General features: G+C 50.8%; 2 protein-coding genes across 4 annotated transcripts; one reads left to right on the plus strand and one right to left on the minus strand.

Moving 5' to 3' along the window:
• The first annotated feature begins 57 nt into the window (after positions 1-57).
• On the plus strand, positions 58-10,136 carry GLB1L (galactosidase beta 1 like). The gene is made up of 17 exons (XM_028092194.1): positions 58-168; positions 1,362-1,485; positions 1,669-1,835; positions 2,079-2,229; positions 2,400-2,460; positions 6,300-6,394; positions 6,484-6,658; positions 6,750-6,808; positions 6,909-7,030; positions 7,138-7,178; positions 7,377-7,495; positions 7,922-7,996; positions 8,117-8,206; positions 8,348-8,461; positions 8,763-8,894; positions 9,128-9,343; positions 9,713-10,136. The coding sequence occupies exons 2-17, from the start codon at positions 1,420-1,422 to the stop codon at positions 9,980-9,982; spliced, it is 1,953 nt and encodes a 650-aa protein (XP_027947995.1). The 5' UTR covers positions 58-168; positions 1,362-1,419; the 3' UTR covers positions 9,983-10,136.
• Positions 10,091-16,326, minus strand: ANKZF1 (ankyrin repeat and zinc finger peptidyl tRNA hydrolase 1). Of its 3 annotated transcripts, XM_028092191.2 has the most exons (14): positions 16,234-16,326; positions 15,715-15,892; positions 14,825-14,937; positions 14,497-14,599; positions 14,181-14,374; positions 13,682-13,794; positions 13,439-13,586; positions 12,922-13,150; positions 12,617-12,763; positions 11,438-11,927; positions 11,159-11,270; positions 10,859-11,023; positions 10,636-10,721; positions 10,091-10,421 (listed from the first exon to the last, which is right to left on the minus strand). In XM_028092191.2, exons 2-14 carry the CDS (start codon positions 15,860-15,862, stop codon positions 10,298-10,300), a joined length of 2,172 nt encoding a protein of 723 aa, XP_027947992.2. In that variant the 5' UTR covers positions 15,863-15,892; positions 16,234-16,326; the 3' UTR covers positions 10,091-10,297. The 3 variants fall into 3 exon arrangements, with proteins under 3 accessions (XP_027947992.2, XP_027947994.2, XP_027947993.1); XM_028092193.2 differs by lacking the exon at positions 16,234-16,326 and having other exon boundaries at positions 14,157-14,374; positions 15,715-16,136; XM_028092192.2 differs by lacking the exons at positions 14,825-14,937; positions 15,715-15,892; positions 16,234-16,326 and having other exon boundaries at positions 14,487-14,570.
• Between the last annotated feature and the right edge of the window lie 14 nt (positions 16,327-16,340).

A 16,340-nucleotide genomic window follows, 5' to 3' on the forward strand; every position in this document is an offset into this window, starting at 1 on the left:
GAGCTGAGAGGCCGGGGGTGGGCTAAGCCTGGGGGAGGACGGGTCCCAGGACCCGGGTGAGGGTGCCACACCTGGCCTTCGTGGTCAAGACGCAGGCACCCACGCCAAAGAGGAGCAAAGCCGGGCTCGGCCCGAGGCCCCCAGGACCTCCATCTCCCAATGCCGGAGGTAGGAAGCTGACTACAGTCCAGCCCCGAGGGGCGGGTGCTGGGGCGCGTGCTGGCGGCCTGGACCCCTACCCCCTACAGCTCTGATCAATACAACCTTGGGGGCTCTGGCCTGTATCCCACTGCCCTAGTTAGAATGGTTAAGAGCTTAGGCTTTTGAACCAGATTAGGTTCTAAATCCTGTCTTAATAGCTTAGTTACTAGCATTGTGGCCTTGGACCACTTAACCTCTCAGAGCCTCAGTTTCCCTGATTGTAAACAAGGTATAATAGTACCTAAGATTAAGTGCACGTACTGTGAGGCCAGACTGCCTAGTTCAAATCCCAGCTCTGCTAAATTAGTTGTGGGACCTTGAACAGGTTATTCAAAATTTGCCTCTCAATTTCCTCATCTGTAAAATGGGAATGATAATTATCAACTGCACGGAGTTTTTTGAAGATTAAATGAGATGTAAAGTGCTTAGCACAATATCTGACATAACCCTCAGTTAGTGTCAATGAACAAATTACTATTACTTTTATTACTATTTTATTTTTCTTATTCTGGTTCTTACATCCCAGGCTTGGGACTGTGAAGGCAGGAGTCATGGAAATTCACAAATTCCCAAGCCTTGGCACCAAGTAGTTGTCCTTGACATCTCTCACACAGGCAGGCAGGGATAGATTGAAGAGCAGTGCACATCCAAAGAAGAAGGAATGGCTGAGGTGGTCTCTTTTGCTGTAACAGGGCCACCAGGAGAAAGATCCCTCTTGTAACTTGGTCCCCCACTTTCACACCCCTGGGAAGATCTGGTTTCTCTTGGTTCTGAACCTGTTTTAGCCCCCTGGTTCTGACATTCATTCACCCAGATTTAACCTGCTATGTGCCCGGCCCTGTGCTAGAAGCTGAGGATTCAAGATGGACAAGGTACTCTTCACCCTCAGGGAGCTCAGTTTAGTAGGACAGTGCTTCTCAATCTTGAATGTCTTTAGGATCGCCTGGGAATCTTGTTAAAATGCAAATTCTGATCCTATAGGTCTGAGGTAGGACCTGAGACTCTGCATTTCTAAAAGCTCCCAGGTGACGCTGATGAAGCAGATTCAAGATGTAGAGGATTTTTACAAACTAGTAGAGTAGCAGGTGGACAAGTCCAGGCTACTGGCCTGGCAACTTGAGGTGGTCCCCGCCCCCTTGCTCGCTGAGCTTCCCTCCCAGGAATCTGCCACGTGACAGTCGGACCGCCCTCTCAGACTAGAGGAACCCCGTTAGCGCCATGGCTCCCAAGAAGCCGCTCTGCCTTCCTGTCCTGCTGTTACCACTTCTGACGCTGCTGCCCCAGGTAAAATGCCAGGATTGAATCAGCAGGCTGGGTGTGGTGAGGCGGGAGGAGATCTAGCCCGGGAGAGAAGGAAAGTGAAAAATCACAGAACAATGGGCAGGCTAGTTCCCTCTTCTCTCCGGACACTGACCGCCCCCACCCCCGACTCCAGACCTCTGCTGAGCCTGGTCTCTCCCTTTGCAGGCAGGCACTCGGTCGTTCGTAGTGGATCGGGAAAATGACAGATTCCTCCTAGATGGGGCCCCGTTCCGCTACGTGTCTGGCAGCCTGCACTACTTTCGGGTACCACGGGTGCTTTGGGCAGACCGGCTTTTCAAGATGCGAATGAGTGGCCTCAACACTGTACAGTTGTAAGAAGTGCTCAGGAGAGCCATGGAGGGCGGGATTTACCCTTCCTACCAAGCCCGTAAGAAGGGGATTGGGATAGGAAGCCTCGCTGGGTATGAGAGCTCCAGGGCTTTCAGGCCAAAGGTGGGAAAGGGTGGGCCAGGACCTCCTCCTAACAGCTTCCTGGAGATTCCCTGCAAGGCCTGAGCCCGTAGGCCTCTCAGCACCTCCCCGCCTGGGGCCCTGCTAACCTTTTTCTTTCTCAGTTATGTGCCCTGGAACTACCATGAGCCAGAGCCTGGGGTCTATAACTTTAATGGCAGCCGGGACCTCTTTGCATTTCTGAATGAGGCATCTATAGCGAACCTGTTGGTCATACTGAGACCAGGACCTTACATCTGTGCAGAATGGGACATGGTGAGTTAGGAGAAGGGACAGAACCAGAGCCACTCCTGGGCAGTTCCTCCACTCCTCCCGTCTGCCTGCACTGTAGGGCCACTTCCAGTGCTAGACTCAACATCCTCCCTTCTTACCTGCCCTCCCCGACTCCCGAACAACAAAACCTGCTGTCTTTATGTTTGTCTCAGGGAGGTCTCCCAGCCTGGTTGCTTCAAAAACCTGATATACATCTGAGAACCTCAGACCCAGGTGAGTTGAGATAACATTTTTAACACAGAAAAAACAACCAACAGCAACAAAATGGGTCGTTTGGGTGCCCAAAACCGAAGAGACCATCCCCACACTGGAGATCATTCATGCAGATATTTGAGTGTTTCCATCAGGCCTAGCAAGATGCTACAAACTGAGGGACCAGACATACCCAGCCCCTGTGCCGTGGAGCTTATGGTGAAAGAAACAGCTTTTTAAAAAACCAAAACCTGTAAGATTAGCGCAAGCTGTAAAAATACCACCCACGAAAATAGACGAGTTGAGATCGTGAGTAACAGGGAAGGCCTGTTTGGGGTACGGAGGCCAGAAAAGGCTTTTCTGAGATGATGACATTTCACTTGACTCTAGGGAAGGGAAAGCGCTGGTCATATGAAGAGTGAGGTGACAACGACCAGGTAGAGGGAACAGTATATTCTAAAACCCAAAGGTGGGAAAGAACATGGCCTGCTTGAGGCCAGCTTGGCTGGAGCATAGCCGTTAAGGGAGAGAGGAATGTAACATGAAATTGGAGATAGATAGGGACTGTTCATGCAGGACCTGGTAGGCCACTGTAAGGGTTTGCATCTTATTCTAAGCACAGTAGAAAGCCATTGGAAGAGCCTAACCAGACAGGTTTGATCTGTTCTCAGATTACTTTAGCCTGGATGTGGAGAATGGAGGGAGGGGGACAAGGGTGGAGGTGGCAAAACTAATTGGGAGATTCTGACTGTAGTTGAGGAGGGAGCGATGGCTCCTGGACTAAGGTGACGGAGGTGGGGATGAGAAGAGGGCAGAATTGAGATGTAGGTTGGAGATCAAAATCACCAGGACTTGTTTATAGATTTTGATGGGAAGGAGAGGTGGGGGGCGGGGAACAGCAATGGGTACGGTCTGGAAAGAAAGGGGTCCCCTTTCTGGCCAGTCAAGACGATGCCACCATTTACTGACATAGGAAAGATGGAGGAGACTAGGGGCAGCAAAGGACCACCTTTTTTGGGGAAAAACAGTTCATCTGGTCGTGTTAAATTTCTGTCCTGTCACACTCAAGTGAGGATGTTAAGTAAGCCATAGGCTGTGTGAGTGTGGCGCTCATGGGGAGGTCTGAGCTAGAGAGAAATTTGGGACTTGTCAGTCTAAAGCTGGCATTTAGATCCATGGCTATTGAGACATTGCCTGAGGAAAGAGCATAGGGGGAGAGAAGATGAGAATTCAAGATGAAGCTCTGAAATGCCCAAAACTTTCAAGGAGTTTGGATTTTACTTCAGGTGTAAATAGGAAGTCATCAGAGCAAGGGAGTGATTTTATCTGATTTATATCTTTTAAAAAGATCACTTTGGTAAAAATGCTTTGTATCTGCCGGGGACCCTGCAGGGACTCTTCCACTTCTGAGGACGCTGAAGAGCTTTATGCCCCTCAGAGCAATTCTCCAACTCAGCTGGCTATGAAATACATTTGAAATGGTAAAGTCATGCTGGAACACCAGCATGCGGTGTCCACTTTTCTCAAGAAAGCCAGGGCGCCTGGGTGGCTCAGTCGTTAAGCGTCTGCCTTCAGCTCAGGTCACGATCCCAGGGTCCTGGGATCGAGCCCCTCATGGGGCTCCCTGCTCAGCAGGAAGCGTGCTACTCCCTTTCCCACTCCCCCTGCTTGTGTTCCCTCTCTCGCTGTGTCTCTCTCTGTCAAATAAATAAATAAAATCCTAAAAAAAAAGAAAGAAAGAAAGAAGAAAGAAGAAAAGAAAAGAAAAGAAAGCCAGCGACCTCTTCACTCCCGAGTCCACAGTCCCTTTCCAGGCCTCTCTCCTCCTTGGCCAGTCAGGAGCACCCAGCCCAGCTGTTCACTCCATCTTTTGACACACACTCTCCTCTTGGCTTCCAAGATACCACCTTTATCTGGTCCCTGCTCCTTCCCCATGCCCCAGCCTTGCTGACCACTCCTTATTAGTCTCTTTTGTTTGTTTTAAAGATTTTATTTATTCATTTGAGAGAGAGTCAGGGAGGGAGAGCATGAGAGAGAGAGAGATCACGAGCAGGGGCCGGGGGGGCGGGGTGGGATTGCAGAGGGAGAAACAGGCTCCCCGCTGAGCAGGAAGCCCAATGCAGGACTCCGTCCCAGGACCCTGGGACCATGACCTGAACCGAAGGCAGACACTTAACCCACTGAGCCACCCAGGCGCCCTCCTTCTTAGTCTCATGCTGGTTCTTCTCCCTTTCTCTTTCCGCTAAATGCTGGGGTGTTGCAGGGCTCAGTCCTTGGACGCTTCTCTTTTCTATGTGTTCACTCCTTAGACAACCTCATCCATTCTCTTGGCTCTCAATCCCATCTAATAGTTAATGACTCTGAAATAGGAATCTCCAGTCAGGGGATGCCTGGGTGGCTCAGTCCGTTAAGCATCTGCCTTCGGCTCAGGTCATGATCTCAGGGTCCTGGGATCAAGTCCTGCGTCGGGCTCCTTGCTCAGCAGGGTTAGGGTTAGGTTTAGTCTCCCTCTGCCTGCCACTCCCCCAGCTATTCCTACGATCTCCTCTCAGTTAATGGTGACTCCATTTTCTAACTGATCAGGCTAAGCACTGTGGTGTAATTCTTCATGCCTTTCTCTCCCACCTCACATTCAACCTATCAGAAAACCTTGCAGCTTTACTCTCAAAATATATTGAATTCAGCTACTTTTCATCACCCTCACTAATCCAAACCACCTCTCCCACCTGGACTACTTTAATAGCTTACTTACTGGTTTCCCTTCTTTGCCCCTACCCCTCTGTTCTCGATATAGGGTGATCCTGTTAAAATAGAAGTTTAAATACATATCTCAGATCATGGCATTTCACTGCTTAAACCTCTCCAATAGGTTCTCATCTCATTCAGAATATGAACCATGTAGTCCTTAAAATGGCCTTCATATTAGGTCCTACCTAATTGGCCCTGTCACCTCCCTGACCTCTACTCTTTTCATCACTGTTCACACCGACCTCATTGCTGTTTTTCAAACCCACCAGGCACATTCCAGCTTTGAGGCCTTTGCACTCAGTGCTCCTGCTAGCTTCCTGCAGAATCACCTTCTCAGTGAGGGCTGCCCTGGGCTACTCTCTAAAATTTAAACTCCCCCGCCCTTTTATATCCTTCTTCCCTGCTTTATTTTTTCTCCTTGGCACTAACATACTATATATTTTAGCAATTTTTTTATTGTCTGCCTTCCTCATTGGGAAAGAAATTCCACAAGGGCAGAGACTTTTATCTGTTTTTTTCTATTCTGTATCCCTAATACCTAGAACATTGCTTGGTGCACAGTAAGCACCCATAAATATTTGTTGAATGAGATTTAACATATGCTTGGATTAAAGGAGGCAGTTAAATCTGGACACCCTTTATACAGAACAGAAAATGTAAAGGAATTCAGTGTTCTTGTTTTTTAAAGATTTTATTTATTTATGTCAGAGAGAGAGCACACAAGCAGGGGGAGCTGCAGGCAGAGGGAGAAGCAGGCTCCCTGCTGAGCAAGGAGCCCGATGCGGGACTCAAACCTAGGACCCTTAGATCATGACCTGAGCTGAAGGCAGACGCTTAACTGACTGAGCCACCCAGGCGTCCCTAACATTTTTCTTATGTTTAAAAATTAAATTTACAAACACTGCTTTAAGGTTTCCTGTGCTCGGATGTCCTTGCCATGCAAATTCACAAGTGCTCAGGGTTCAGAGTCACTGCTGCTCAGATTCATTTGTGGACAAGTGGGATGCAAACTGTAGCCCAGGGTTCAGGCAGCTGAGGTTGCTGGCCTTGTGCTATGGGTGGGGGCTGCAAAGGTGGTGTCCTAATATGTAGACCACTGCTCCTTCCTTTAGACTTTCTTGCTGCAGTGGACTCCTGGTTCAAGGTCTTGCTGCCCAAGTTATATCCATGGCTCTACCACAATGGGGGCAACATCATTAGCATTCAGGTACAAGTTGACCGGGCAAGGGGAAGGAGGTGCCGGGGGTCCTAACCTCCACTGCATAGCCAAGCTCCACTTTTCCTTCTCCCTGGCAGGTGGAGAATGAATATGGTAGCTACAGAGCCTGTGACTTCAGCTACATGAGGCACCTGGCTGGGCTCTTCCGTGCGCTGCTAGGAGACAGGATCTTGCTCTTCACCACAGATGGGCCTGAAGGACTCAAATGTGGCTCCCTCCAGGGACTCTATACCACTGTGGATTTTGGCCCAGGTCTCTTGAGCAAGGGTGGAGTGGAGTCTGGGGAAGCGGGGGGGCATCTCTTCTTCTATGTTTATCTTTCACCTTTGCCTCCTTTCTGCAGCTGACAACATGACCAAAATCTTTGCCTTGCTGCGGAAGTATGAACCCCGTGGGCCACTGGTGAGGAGCTGGAGGGGAGGGCAATCAAAGCCAGAGTCAGGGTTGGGAACGGGTCGAGCTCAGTTCCCATCCCGCTCCCGGCGTTCATTCCACGTTTTAGGTGAACTCCGAGTACTACACAGGCTGGCTGGACTACTGGGGCCAGAGTCACTCCACACGGTCCGTGTTGGCTGTGACCACAGGCCTAGAGAACATGCTGAAGCTGGGAGCCAGTGTGAACATGTAACTGGAGACACGGGGGTCAACATGAAGCCGTAACGGGGTGTTGGGGATGAAAATGACTCAGTGGGTCAGCTTTTGCCTTTCCCCCCCACCTTCCCCCACTTCAGGTACATGTTTCACGGGGGTACCAACTTTGGATTCTGGAATGGTGAGTCCAGATGGTCCCTGGGGTGGAGGCAGGGAGGCATCAGGGAATTAGAATCCTAGGGCTGGGTAGATTAGGAGGTCTAGAAGCTGGATGTGGCCACCACTGCTCCCTCTGATGGCAAAATTCTCTGCATGAATGTCTTTGCTTAGTGCCTATTGTTTGAAAGACACTGAATGAAGGAAATTGGTTTGACCCCAGGTGCTGATGAGAAGGGACGCTTTCTTCCAATTACTACCAGCTATGACTATGATGCACCAATATCTGAAGCAGGGGACCCCACACCTAAGCTTTTTGCTCTTCGAAACGTCATCAGCAAGGTGCCCTACCACTTCATTAAGCGCCAAAGGCTTTTATTAATTTGGGGAAAGGGAGTACCTAAATTGTTTGTAACGGGATCCCATGAATCACTGATTGTTGTCTGGGCCACGGAGCCCTCAGAACCATTTCCCAACTACCCAGATGGGACTACCTGGGAAGAGACACACAAGCATGTGCAAAATTACAGGATTTTCATGACCTCTTGAAGTCCTTCCCTGGACCCCAGGTTGAGAATCCTGCGCAAGGGTCTTGGAATTGGGGTTGTGTGCGCTAGGGTTTTAGAATAGGGGTTGTGTGTGTGCTAGGGTCTTGGAATAGGGGTTGTGTGTGTGCTAGGGTCTTGGAATAGGGGTTCTATGTGTGCTAGCGTCTTGGAATAGGGGTTGTGTGGTTTTCCTATGGCTCCTGAGAGAATTTGGGCTCAGTTCCAGGAAATTCCCTTGGGACCTTTACCTCCCCCCAGCCCCAAGATGATGTTTGGACCGTTGACCCTGCATCTGGTAAGCTCTTCCTCATCTTTTCTCTGATCCTACCCCTTTGTTCTCTAAATGGCCCAGCCTATTCTGCCCTTTATTCCGGAACTTCGCTTTTATTCTAATACCTTGTCCTTATTCTAACAGGATGGGGATTTGCTGGCTTTCCTAGACTTCCTGTGCCCCCAAGGGCCCATCCGTTCAATCTTGCCAATGTCCTTTGAGGCTGTCAAACAGGTAAGGCATAATCCCCCATCCAGTAGGCGTGGCAGCTTTCCTCAACAGCTGTTGCCAGTGGTTCCCTCAGCTGCGCATCTTCGCCACAGTACCCTCTCTCACCGCTCAGTTCCTCTTCAGTACTCACTCTTCCATACCCAGGACCGTGGCTTTGTGTTGTACCGGACCCATCTGACTTCTACTGTTTCGGAGCCAACACAGTTCTGGGTGCCTAACAACAGAGTACATGACCGTGCCTATGTGATGGTAGATGGGGTAAGGACCTAATTCCAGGCTACCTTGTGAGCCTGTTTCTTCTCCTCCCCAGCACCCTTTAGCCTTAAGTTCCCCTTATCTGCCTTTTCCCGCTGTCTGCCCACATTTGCAGGGGGGCCACGGATGAGCTGGGATGAGGAAGAATTTGACTGAGGCTAAGGTTCCAGAATGAATGGGTAACTGACAGATGGGCTACATTCTATTTGCTCTCCAAATACCTGTGCTAACTACCATAGCTTCCTCTGTCATGGCCATGAGTTAGATGCCGAGCCCTTCCTTTCACAGCTCCTCTTATCCACAGGTGTTTCAGGGTGTTCTGGAACGAAACATGAAACACCAACTATTTTTGATGGGGAAAGTAGGGGCCAAAGTGGACATCTTACTGGAGAACATGGGGAGGCTCAGTTTCGGGTCTAACAGCAGTGACTTCAAGGTGAGCTAGCCTTGCCCACCCCTTCTCTTCCAGACTCTTACTGACCAAACTCCCTTGGGAAAATAGGGGCCTAATGGAGGACAAACAAGAGCCCTGTGCTTAGGAGTCAGGCAGCAAAGTAGTCGCTTGTGGGGGTCCAGACATGGCCACCAGTTGCACCCCAGGGCTTGATTAGGGATAGTGTGGATTTAAGAGCTTAATAAATGATAAGTTTTCATTTGCCTTCTTCACAGGGCCTGTTAGAACCCCCAATTCTGGGGCAAACAGTCCTTACCCAGTGGCTGATGTTCCCTCTGAAAGTTGATAAGCTTGTAAAGTGGTGGTTTCCCCTCCAGTTGATGAAAAGGTCACATCATCAAGTTCCCTCTGGCCCCACCTTCTACTCTACAACATTTCAAATTTTAGGAGAAGGCGGGGACACTTTTCTCTTTCTACCTGGATGGACCAAGGTACTGCTGACTGTGGGGTCAGAGTGATGAGAGGAAAATCATGAAGGAGGGGGGAGCAGAAATTATCCCTGATTAGAAACCCAAAAGGGAGGGGCTCCTGGGTGGCTCAGTGGGTTGAGCATCTGACTCTTGATTTCAGCTCAGGTTGTGATCTCGGGGTCGTGGGATCGAGCTCCGCATCAAGCTCCACGCTCAGCACGTGGAGTCTGCTTGGGATTCTCTTTCCCTCGCCTACTGCCCCTCTCCCCTGCACTCTCTCTCTCTAATAAATAAGTCTTTAAAAAAAAAAAAGAAAGAAACCCAAAAGGGGATGATTCTACCCCCTTGAGAGCTGACCCTTTTATTTTCGTTCTCTTTTCTCTTCCCCAGGGCCAAGTCTGGATCAATGGGTTTAACTTGGGCCGGTACTGGACAAAGCGGGGGCCACAAGAGACCCTCTATGTGCCAAGACCCCTGCTGTTTTATAGGGGAGCCCTCAACAAAATCACAGTGCTGGAGCTGGAAAACGTGCCTCCTCGGCCCCAAATCCAGTTTCTGGATAGGCCTATCCTCAACAGCACCTTGCATAAGACATACATCTATTCCCTCTTGGCTGATACACAAAGTGCCTTTGAACCAATGGAGTTAAGTGGGCACTGAAAGAAGGGTAACCCTTGGACCTGGGACATGGAGTGGGCAGGATCCCTTCGTGCTGGCCATGGTGACCACGAGGAACCAAAGGCCACAAGGCCCAAATGCAAGTCTAAGTGCAGTTTCCTTGCCAAACTTTATTGTGATTAAAGTTCCAGAGACAGTCCCAGCTCCGCACCCCTCTGTGGCCCTGTCTTTGCCCTGGTTCCTGAGTGTCCTTTCTGATCTTCCAAATCCTCCTGTTTCACGGGAAAGAAGAAACCTAGGGCTAGTGTGAATGCACCCTCTCCGGGCCGAGGTGGCTCCAGGCGCAGCCGTAAGAGATCAGGAAGAGGGCTTGGCGGCCTGGCAGCGGTGATCCCGGAGACAGCGTGTGGAGCAGAAAGAGAAGTCAAGATAGTGAAAGGGAGTGAGGCCTTGGAGGGATGTCCCACAGCTCCAGCAGCGTCTGCACAAGAGGAAGACAGGTGGCCGAACAGGTACCCCAGAACCTTTCCAATCCAAGCTCTCCCCACCCCTCGGGCCATTTCCGGTTTTGCTCCAGAGGGTTTCCAGAACATCTCCAGCACCCCCCAGCCCCGACAGCCTTTCTGAGGTACTCGGCAACACTCGTTCTACTTGCCCACGCCTGGCCTGGCCATCACGCCTGCCCCTGCACTTACGGACCACTGATGGCTGCAGAGCCGGGGGCCTGGGAGGTGGGCGCTCCCAGCTGGGCAGCCAGCCGGCGCTCTGCGGCCAGAGCCCTCTGAGGGAAAGAGAAGTCTTGTTAAGGACAAGGCCCCGGTGGCGGACAGGGTGCCCAAGAAGGGACAGCTGCACGCTGGGAAGGGGTCAGACCCCTCAGGAAGTCGGGGCTGCGGAATAGAGAAGCTCCGGCCTCACCTTCTCTCGGTCGCTGAGGGCGACAAAGCGCCGCGCCTCTTGGTGCTCCTCCTCCTGCTCCCACCGCTTCTGCTGCCGCCCGTCCCGCTGCCGCCGGGCAGCCTTCTGCTCCCTTTTCCGCATAGCCTGCCGTGCCTCCATTTCTGGCGTCAGTGGCCCTGGCACCTGGGGGATTTCCGGGGAGGTGTAAGCTAAGACCCATACATACTGTCCTTGGGAGAACTAGAAGAAAGTAGAAAAGATCGTAGCCAGGATCTAGGCTGCCTTCCTACTCTGCTGCCGCTTCTTTTTCCAGCTGACCTGAGCCTTGCTGTAATCGTAAGCATCTGGATTCTTCCCCATGAACCTTCGGAACTCATTACGTGTTGACCTGTCAGCTGCAACCGTATACGGTGGCCGGGCCCGGGAGTCCCTAGGTGCGAAAAGCCCCAAATATGGGTTTAGCTTGCCTCCTGCATCTCCCAGCCTCACCCAAGCAGATCGAGGGGAATACCGTCAAGTAGCCAGGACCAACGTTAGCCTCCAGATGGTCCTCTCTATACCCCAAAGGGCTCACTCGGCTTGGGGACCCTTACTTACTGCACGGTAGGGTCGGCACCTGCCTCCAGCAGCAGGCGAACCACTGAACCTCTCCCAGCTGCAGCTGCTGCATGTAGGAGGGTGAAACCACTGGAGCCCAAGGGGGCACTGAGCAGAGACAGAACTCCAGGGCCTATGGGGCCGGCAGCTAGCTGGAGTTTCAACATCCCAACATCTCCGGCTCGACAAGCAGCAAGAAGCATGTCCCAGAGCTCTGACTGATCAGGGGTCTTGGCCTCATCCAGGGAAGGCCCCAAAGGGGCTGCGTGTGCCTGGGCAGACTGTGAGAAGGCCTCATCATCTCCTTGAGGTTGCTGGGGAAGAGTCCCATGCGCCCAGGCTTCCAGGTCTCGGCTTCTCTCCTTCTTATTCCTTTTCCTCCTCCTCCGCTTTGGCAGTACCTCAAACTCACGAAGATCCAGGGTCCCCACGGTCAACTCTACTAGCTCCAACTCTACCTGGAAGCTGTCCTCGCCCTCCGACCCTGAACCTAGGGAAAAATGCTACATGTTAGATCCACCTAAAGAAATACACAGAGGGTGGAAGGATGTGGGCTGCCCCAGATGTATAAGAATGCACATAAAAAGAGAATCCAGACTGTCTTGAAATGAAAATAAGTATTTGTATTTTGTTACCCAAGATCAGCACATCAAGAGCTGAATCCAATAATATCACATGCAGAAATGAGGCTCAGCTCAGAGGGGAAGACCCAGCAGGAGGTACGGAGGGACAAGCATCCTTAGACTCTCCCCTCGAGCTGCATTAGGATGGTACACAACAGGGGAGAGCATGGGAGCACGGACAGCCACAACCGCTGCGTCTGCAGCGGGGAAAGCAGGCCTCAGTCCAAACTGCAGCATCCGGTGAGACGGCAATTATGTGAGATTCGTGCCACACAAGCATCTGCTTCACGTACTATTTCATGTTTTCTAAGTACTGGGGATACGGGGATATATCAGTGAACAAACAGAACAGGAAGTTTGGAAAGGTCGCTAAACCTGTCTCAGTAATTGCTACCAGGTGCCCCTTATCATAACAGACGTGTGTGTGTGTGTGTGTGTGTGTTAACGGTGTATGTGTTGTGTAAGGGCTCATTATAAAGAGAAGCAACAGATTTGACACTGCATTTCCAGGATAGACACCCAGAGAGAGCTGACAGTTGCCAGATGGTGCTCAAACCCTGTTTGGGAGATTCCTCATTCTGCCCAAGTGCCTCATTTTCATCACTGGAGACCTTTCTCTCTGCCTCGATAGTCTTCTTCCCCCCTTTCATCTTCCAGTGTGTCTGAGGTGAGTCCAACCTGACTGCCTCCCGGGGATCTTCTCCTGCCATAAAACAAAAGATGTTTCTCTTTTGAGAGCAGAAGCCAGCCCGGGTCTCTCTCAATGAAGATGTTGTCTGGGTGTACAAATGAGAACCCAAGGCTTGGGCTGGAAGGTACAAGAAGGTCTAGGGAGTCTGGGGATCCAGACCAAAAGCTCACCATGGACATGCAAGGTGGTCAGCTTATGGAGCACACGCTGTAGCTCTCGGAAGGTGGGTCTGCGGGTAGCGAGGGGGATATCCCAAAGTCGGGGATCCCCCCGTTGCAGGGGCGCCCCATGGCCTCCGAAGAACAGGGACCGGCCAGAGCGGGGAGCACGCAGCAGTATTGTCTCAGCCTCCCCCAGCGCTTTAGCCCAGACTGGCCCTGCCAGCAGGTCACGAACATCCTAGAGAAGAGAGTAACTCAGCCCCATATATCTTCACTTGCTATTTTTAAATCTCCAACCAAAAAACCAGCCCACAGATGATGTGTAAGGAATGGGAAGCAGAAGATAATATAGAGGAAGAAAGAACGAGAGGATGAAGACTCTTGGGGATCCATCCCTAGTCTACCTTCGCCTTCCCAGAAATAACGAAGACTGGGAGGATGCAGGCATCAAGCTCCCCACTGTAACATTTGATGAAAGGGAAAAAAGTAGATTAGCAGACCACCGGATCTGAGACACCTAACTCACCTTGTATAATGTGGCTTCATTATAGCGCCTCAGGTTGGCTCCGGCAGAACGAGAAGCCCCACCCCGGGCATCCCGAATTCCCTGGGCTGTGCCCCGCTTGGCCCGCACTGTGTAGCGGTGAAAGGTTTTGTGGGTCACCACGTCTCTTCTGTAGACAACACAGACTCGGTGCTGGAAACCAGCCCGTACACCCAGGCTAACCAGACCCACCGCATCCTTATACCCCAGGCAGCACCCTCTCACCCTTGGAAAATGGCTCCAGCAAAGTGCCCAGCTGCAGCCATGAGCACCACAGAGTGTCTGGGACCTCCGTTTTGCAGGTTGCGTAGCAGCAGTTCAGGTTCTTCTGGGGGCACCTGGATGACAGAGGGACAGCACAAGCATGCCCGTGGCGCTCGCTCACAGGAAGAAACCCAGTGCCAAGTGTCTTACATGCGTGATCTCATTTCTTACAACCATCCTTGAGGCTTGTCTCCACTTTACAGACAAGGAAATTTGAGGCTTGTAGAGGTAGTCAAGATCAAGTGGTAGAACAATTCAAACCTAGATTGGTCTGTTTCCAAACTTAATTCCATTATACTGGACCCCAGATTCAGGCCAATTCAATCCAAAACTGTGCTGTCAGTGGTGATACCCATATCCAACAGGAAGAAAAGAAGTAAGAAATGGCCCAGGCTTAGGGGAGACCTAGGCTGAGTGTATAAAGGCTGCAGTTGGCCACACAGCCTGGGCCACCACTTGCCTGGTGAGGGCCCAGCACACAGCGATAGGCATAAAGAAACTGGCCCCGAGCATTTTGGAAAAGAACCCGATGGGAGTGGAAGCCTTGGGGTCTGCTGGGCTTCTCAAACTCAGCCCTCTCCTCATCCGGTATCTGCAAGTCCTCCTCACTGGCTGAGTCTGAGTCCTCTGATCCTGAGATGCTGGAAAGATCTCCTGAAAACAACATGAAGTGCACAAGTTTGGTGTGTTATCTTTGACCTTTCCTCAAGCTCCTAAACTAGGGCCTTCCTCCAGCCCCATGTCCTACTCAACACAGGTCTCCTACCAGCCATCACCTGTGGAGCTCTGCTTTTCAAAATCCAGGGCAGACAGGAGAGGCTTGTCCTTGAGACGTTGCTTTAGGTTAAACCGATGCCAGTCAAGCTTATAATGTTCCCTCTGGTAGGAGGCAAAGAAAGAGGCTGAATGTGGAAATATGCCCTAGCCTGGCCCTTTGTGGTACCCAAGACCAGTGACAGAACTCCAGGAAGTATGACCAGGTAATACCAACAGCCTCAGTCAAAACACTGACCTTTATTAACGAAAGACAAACCACATGTCTGCCTCTCCTCACCCACCCTATACTTTTGCTTCTGCCGTTTAGCTCTGCACCTGGCCTATTACCTGTTCCTGGTGGTTGTGGAAGGTCTGGTCACAAGTGGAACAAAATAACTTGTCTGAAATATCCAGCAGACCCTGGAGTGGTTTTCTTTCTGGGCTTGCTCTCTCCCCTGAACCTAAATAAGGGGAGGGTAATAAGAGGTGGAAAGGGAGTACAAACCTGCAGTACCTGGAATTACATTCAGTGTCTGATACACAAAGGAGAATACAAAAGAAAAAGACGGCACATCCTTTCCTTCAGAGTTTGCAATCTAGGAATCACAAGATAAACAGCAGAGTAATCACTTTATACAACAAGTATGCTTCTGAAAAGATGTGAGACAAATACATATCAAATACTTGACGTTAACTAAAGAGATTGTTTAGAAGAACCATGTAGAAAATAATTTTTGGTAACGTTAAGATTATTTTTAACTGCAAAAATCACTTCCCAAATGCCTGTTTTCTTTTTTTTTTTTTAGCTTACATTTTCAATTACGGTGTGGTTTGTTTAAAAAAAAAAAAGTTCAAGAAGAACAGCCAGAGGCAAATTAAGGTTGTAAAAAAACAAAAAAATTGTTTTACATTCATTAAGAACGAATGATTTGATTGGAAACCACTTAAATTTGGACTATATCTAGGAATTTTGAAGTTTTTTGCAGGCAGTGCTGTAAACGTGACCAGACCTAAGCAATGGCAAGGCAAGAGGCTTGTTTGGAGACAATTCGGGGGCCGGTGCTGGAAACAACCCGGAGATTGAGTGAATTTAAGGTAAGTTTTATCCAGTAGAAAGAGATGTCAACAAGGGCTCTTAAACCGGGGAATATCAATAAGAATGTGTTCCTTGGACGAGCAATAAGCTCTAAAGAGCCTGTCACGTTTCTCGTGGGTCCTCCCCAAACCTTCCCAGATACCTGGACAGGAAGCCTGCAGAGGCTGGGCCAGAGCCTCCCCAGAAGGGTGGCTCACCAGGCTGAGGCCCTGAAGGATCGGAGCATCCGCGTTGAGGTCAAAAAGGGAGACCAACGTAGGAACCTGGGTTGCTGCTGAAACCGGCGACATGGCTGAGCAGAAATTCTTTAGGAGGAGCTCCTGGAGCAGAAAGGGACAGAAACAGAGCTCCCCAGAGTGCGATCCTACCGCCCAGTCTCCTGCCTGCCTGACTTGGTTTCCCCCACGCCGCAAGGCACCTCGGGCCTCACTCTGGTACCAGGAGTCCGCTCTGGGGGTTAATACGTGACCCCAGGCCGCTTTCTCAAACCCACAGTCTCGGACCACACAGAGTGAAAGGGGGAAGCATCCAGCTCCCAAATCGAGTCCAGTAGAGCTAAAAATCACTGAGGTTCCCTAAGCGACCGCTCCTCGATAACCGCGCGATGAGCTCCAGCAATGACTAAACCGCGTGGACTCGCCCCCACCCTCAGGAGCCGCACCGAAGGTCCCGGGTAGCCGAGCGGCACGCACGCCTACAATTCCGAGCCCGGATTTCTGCAACACCACAACAGTCTCGACACTACGGAGCAGCGAAGGGGACAAACGG

This window comes from Eumetopias jubatus, unplaced genomic scaffold, assembly GCF_037043125.1.
Source record: "Eumetopias jubatus isolate StellerSeaLion01/CBP00866 unplaced genomic scaffold, mEumJub1_p1.0 scaffold_3, whole genome shotgun sequence".
Classification (NCBI taxonomy): Eukaryota; Metazoa; Chordata; class Mammalia; order Carnivora; family Otariidae; genus Eumetopias; species Eumetopias jubatus.

What these genes read in the sequence shown, in the direction of transcription:
- ANKZF1 (XM_028092193.2), bottom strand. Translation starts at nt 15,862, where the DNA reads ATGTCGCCGGTTTCAGCAGCAACCCAGGTTCCTACGTTGGTCTCCCTT. An exon ending in TCTGCAGGCTTCCTGTCCAG is followed by an intron (nt 14,938 to 15,714) that starts GTATCTGGGAAG and finishes CCCCTTATTTAG; the next exon opens with GTTCAGGGGAGAGAGCAAGC. An exon ending in GACCACCTTGCATGTCCATG is followed by an intron (nt 12,764 to 12,921) that starts GTGAGCTTTTGG and finishes GTTTTATGGCAG; the next exon opens with GAGAAGATCCCCGGGAGGCA.
- GLB1L (XM_028092194.1), top strand. Translation starts at nt 1,420, where the DNA reads ATGGCTCCCAAGAAGCCGCTCTGCCTTCCTGTCCTGCTGTTACCACTT. An exon ending in CACTGTGGATTTTGGCCCAG is followed by an intron (nt 6,659 to 6,749) that starts GTCTCTTGAGCA and finishes TCCTTTCTGCAG; the next exon opens with CTGACAACATGACCAAAATC. An exon ending in GACCGTTGACCCTGCATCTG is followed by an intron (nt 7,997 to 8,116) that starts GTAAGCTCTTCC and finishes TTATTCTAACAG; the next exon opens with GATGGGGATTTGCTGGCTTT.